Below are 4634 nucleotides of genomic sequence, written 5' to 3'. Positions count from 1 at the left end.
TGTCACTCTGCTAATTCCCATCAGCCCCGCAGGGCCTTTGGTTGGCCTAACCTAGCCTTGTAGGGCCTTCGACTTGGAGGCCTAATGTGTAGTCCATCTCTTTCTAGTGCAACTTCCTCTTACTGGGATCCCCTTTCAAGAGCTTAGCTCGTGGGGGCACTTGTTAGAGGAAGCATTACCCTATATGTTTGTTTGTTCCTATGGTGTTTGTTTCGCCTCTTCTCTTTTTAGTTGTGATCTCTTTAGGATTTTAAAGATTTAGATGTAATTTTTTATCATAATATACATTTTGCTTTTATCATTCATGAATTTTGGGTATTTTGTGAAAATCTATTTACAAACAAACTTGATTCTTGAAAAATCAGCACGCATGAAACTCGTAGCTTGGTGAAGGATCAAGCTCATCCTTGATTAATATATCTTAAGCTTGAATATATATATCCCCCATCTCAGTCGTCCATACGAAGGAGAGCCTTAAAAATTGGTAATGTTCAAAAGCCTTGATAATTGTTGTGGTTGTAAGAACATGGGTATCTTTGTCTTTGTCCCTCCAAATTCTAAAAGAACCATATTAATGATAAAGCTCTTTTTTAAAATAGAATTTCCGTACATATAAGTTTTTTGTTTTTTTCAAGAGTTTCCAAAGCTTTCCTTTTCAAACCTCCATAAATGGTGACAGTTGAGAGAGTTGAATCATAGAGCACCGTAGGCTATCAAACAACTCTTTATTTATACACTCATCCCCTCTTTATTACTTCTCCACACACCATACTGCATCAGCTTTTTCTTTATATCTTCTTCTTCTTCAAGTTTCCCATTTTCATGGATTCTCTCCACAATTTCCTCTTTGCAACTCTTCTCTTATTATCTGTATTGGTAACAGAAACACGAGGAGATGCTATGGTCACAGGCACCGTCTTCTGCGATCAATGCAAAGATGGGCAGAGAAGTCTTTTTGATTATCCACTCAATGGTAAACCCCCACTCACTCCCCAAAAAAAAAAAAAAGGATTTTTTTTCTTTATTTTGATTTTTTTATATATATAATTTATAACGTTAGGATCTGCTTCCGTTTGGATCACCATTTTCCCTCCACATGGTGCGTCCAAAAGCTTTAGTGAGACTTCTAGCCTGACTAGCATAATCAGATTTGATTTTTCTAATTTGTTTAGGGCTGTTATATTGTTATATTTTTGACATTTTGTTCCTCATTAAGAGACTTTTAATAAGATTTTAAAAAAAAAACACTGTTTTATTTAAATTCATCAATATATCTATCTAAAGGTACTTCAATAATTGAAAAAATATTAATGTTGGCTTTTGCCAACAATGCATGAAGGACTAATATAAAATGACCCAAAAAAAAAAACGTCATCATCCCCATTTTTTCTCCCAAAACCCTATCATGTCCTTCAGGTTTAATGGTTGAAGGAGCTAAAATCAATAGGTTGAGATGAGGGTACAAGTTTTACACAAGGCAATGGGTTTTTTTTGGGAGAAATCCAAGAAAGAAAAATAAATTTCGTTTTTGTTTGTTTGTTTTTTGTTTTTAGTGTGTGTGTGTGAGAGAGAGAGAAGACCAAAGTCATGGACTATGACATGAGTTTGAAAACCAGGGGGCAACTCTAATTTTATCCTTACTTCTGTGGAGGGGTTCCTTATGGACTTTGGTATTAGTCCAACTTCAATGAGACTCACTAGGATGTAAGTCTGAAGTCTTATCCATATGTCATTGGAGCTTCCATAATAATTTGGTCTAGAGGGAAATTATTATATTCATGCATAATTTCCATACCAAGATTCCTCCATTGATCTATATTTCAAGTGGATTAAAAAAGTGGAATTAAAGAAGCAAAAAATTGGATTCATGATTAAGTGCAATCTTTGTTGTTCAACACTTTTCCTTGCTATTTTTAATTTACAATATTTGTACTTTATTCCCTCTAAATGGTCATGAATTGCTAGAACATTTTATGTGAAATTATAGGAGTGAAGGTTGTGGTAGCATGTGGAGGCAGCAATGGTCAAGTCACAATGTGGAAGCAAGAGACCACAAATATATTTGGAAGCTATGCAATCAGGTTTGATGGCAGCCCAGATTTGAGTAGTTGCTACGCCCAGGTGTCGGGCAGTGGGCAGGGTTCAACAAGCTGTGGAGCAGGGGCCGGGCCTGCCCAGCAACTAAGGCTTATGTTCAGGATGTTTGACATGGAGATTTATACGGTGGACTCGTTGCTTTCCCAACCTGCCAAGCCAATGTCCTTCTGCCCAAAACCAGCGAACCCAATTCCACTCCCTAAACCGGTCCCCCCAACAAGTCCCCCAATTGGTAGGTCACCGCCTACACCGTCACCCGTGCCTTTCTTTGATCCTTCTGCCTGTTCATCCCAGTAAGTTGGTCGAAATTCTCTTTTAAAATATTTATGATTGTGCATATAAAATAAGTGGGAAAATGATTTCCCTTAAAAAGTGTGACTTTCATTTTTCCACCCAAAGCGAATTTTCCCATCAAAACATGAATATTGTACCATTGCTCCAATACTGCTTTCTTGATTAAGATGGAGTTAGATTTAATGCATTTTATTCCTCGGTTCAATTTTGTTTAAAATCATATATTGTGTTGATTCACTAGGAACTGGACAATGCCACAGTACAGATGTTACTGGAGGCTAGTGCAGCCAGATACAAAGGTAGCAGTTGCTTTTGGCCTAATAGCAGCTAGAAGGTATGGAACCGATATGACGTTGTGGGAGGCACTTCAAGGGAAGGGAGACGTTTACAGGACACTCCTAAGGGAGGGGACTACTGCCCTTCTTAACTCTTACAAGACCATTCAGTTCCCGTATACTCCAATTTCCGTGACTACGGATATGAACGCAGCATTAGTGGGCAGCCAACGACGGGCCCTCTTGATGGCATTGTGGTTTAAAAGAGCAAACAATGGCTATGGCCATGTTCCCTGCACTTTTACTCCTTGCAAGTGATGCATCACTATTTCCTTATTAATCTACAGTTTATTATTATTACATCTAATATATGCATTCGAGTTGTAATTTGGAAAAAAATATGGAGGTACTGAACAGTTCTACTATAAGATTTAATAAATTATGCTAGAAAAAGATTAAGAATCATATAGAACTCTTTGTTGTTGTTGCTTGGAGATTGCATTTCAATCCTTAAAAGTGAAATAAACGATTTGCTTCCTTGGAAATTCTTGCAAGTCATAATCAATACTATGGATAAGATGGTGTTTGTGTGGTGCTCTGGTGAATTCATTTCATACTTGATCTTCACTGCAATCACATCAATGATCAAATTAGTTTGAGTTTCAACACAATTTTTGCCCTTTGAAACGGAAAAACTGTGTAAATCATAGACCTTGCTTCTTCAATTTTGATTTATTTAAGATTTTCAATCTTATTAGATGTATTGTCTCACTTGGTCGTACCACGTGGTTTGACATTACTTCCCGGTTGGGTCTACTGTTCCTCCATATATCACTGCCCATATTTATTTTAATAGTCAATTGGTTAGGGAGGTTGACCCATCTGAGTGCATGGGCGACTTGCAACGTGTCAATCCCGGTGACTCATGCACATTGTCACTCCATGTTTCTGGGTGTCCAACATTCCTTGTTGGAACTTCTGACCATTTAAATTGAATTATAACTATGCTCAAGCTTTGTGAGTATTTGACTAAAACTTTAATTAACAGTTTTTGTATATATTTTGATGGGAATTGTTGTTGGTAACATACTTTGGTGAACAGTAATTTTAATTAAAATAATCAATATCAAGTATAACACTAGAAGATTTTTGCGACAATAATTAAATGATATATTAAAGGGACAATGATGGTGAAGGACTCTTTATTGAGAATATGTACTGAATAGTCCCCTAATAAATAATAAGGACGTTTTAAGTCCCACCTAATAAAATATTAATCTATTAATGATTTTTTGAAGATTTTTTAAACAAAAATACGTAAAATACCCTTTTAACAATTTTACAAAGATATGATCTAAAAATATACTGAGTCAAATAAAAACCTTGACCAATTTATTTGGTAATTAATATTTCTATGAAAAGTAAAAAAAAATTAATATTTTTATTTATTAAAAACCATTCCTAAATTCAATATAATTTTATTTGACTCATTTAAATCGACTTGCTAATTTTTTAGTTGAATCAATTTGATGAACGTTCAAGTCAAGTTTTAAAAGTATGTTTCAATTATTGATAACTATTTATATATTTTAAATAAATCTAACATACAATGGATAAAATTATTTTTATAGTGATGATGACCATACTCATCTCCATCATTATCTTTGTGATAGTCATCATCATCATCATCTATGTGAGTTAAAGATTTACTGGGTTTAGGAAGAGAAAACAAGGATTCTCTTTTTCATTTATATATTTTTTTAATTGTTCCATAAGAGATGACCATAATCAAGGGGTTTGTCATTAATTTTAAAACAAAAACACATTTTTTTAAACCTAAAAAATAGTTGAAAGGATAGTTACGATTTTTTCATTTCAAAAATCCTTTTTAAACTAATATTTGATAAAAAAGAGTATTAAAGAGTCCATTTTTTTTTTAAAGGGATTTTTTTTATACATATTTTAAAA

At 34.4% G+C, this 4634-nt stretch overlaps 1 protein-coding gene across 1 annotated transcript; it reads left to right on the top strand.

Moving 5' to 3' along the window:
• Positions 1–718: 718 nt before the first annotated feature.
• On the top strand, positions 719–3211 carry LOC147408770 (Pollen Ole e 1 allergen and extensin family protein). Its single transcript, XM_086421675.1, has 3 exons — positions 719–973; positions 1988–2390; positions 2633–3211. The coding sequence occupies exons 1-3, from the start codon at positions 823–825 to the stop codon at positions 2982–2984; spliced, it is 906 nt and encodes a 301-aa protein (XP_086277801.1). The 5' UTR covers positions 719–822; the 3' UTR covers positions 2985–3211.
• The last annotated feature ends 1423 nt before the right edge of the window (positions 3212–4634 follow it).

This window comes from Akebia trifoliata, chromosome 2 (assembly GCF_017979445.1).
Source record: "Akebia trifoliata isolate Shusen 1 chromosome 2, ASM1797944v1, whole genome shotgun sequence".
Lineage (NCBI taxonomy): Eukaryota > Viridiplantae > Streptophyta > Magnoliopsida > Ranunculales > Lardizabalaceae > Akebia > Akebia trifoliata.
The sequence above is the reverse complement of the archived record's forward strand: the minus strand, read 5'-3'. Positions and strand labels throughout refer to the sequence as shown.

What these genes read in the sequence shown, in the direction of transcription:
- LOC147408770 (XM_086421675.1), top strand. Translation starts at nt 823, where the DNA reads ATGGATTCTCTCCACAATTTCCTCTTTGCAACTCTTCTCTTATTATCT. An exon ending in TTTTGATTATCCACTCAATG is followed by an intron (nt 974 to 1,987) that starts GTAAACCCCCAC and finishes GTGAAATTATAG; the next exon opens with GAGTGAAGGTTGTGGTAGCA. An exon ending in CCTTCTGCCTGTTCATCCCA is followed by an intron (nt 2,391 to 2,632) that starts GTAAGTTGGTCG and finishes TTGATTCACTAG; the next exon opens with GAACTGGACAATGCCACAGT.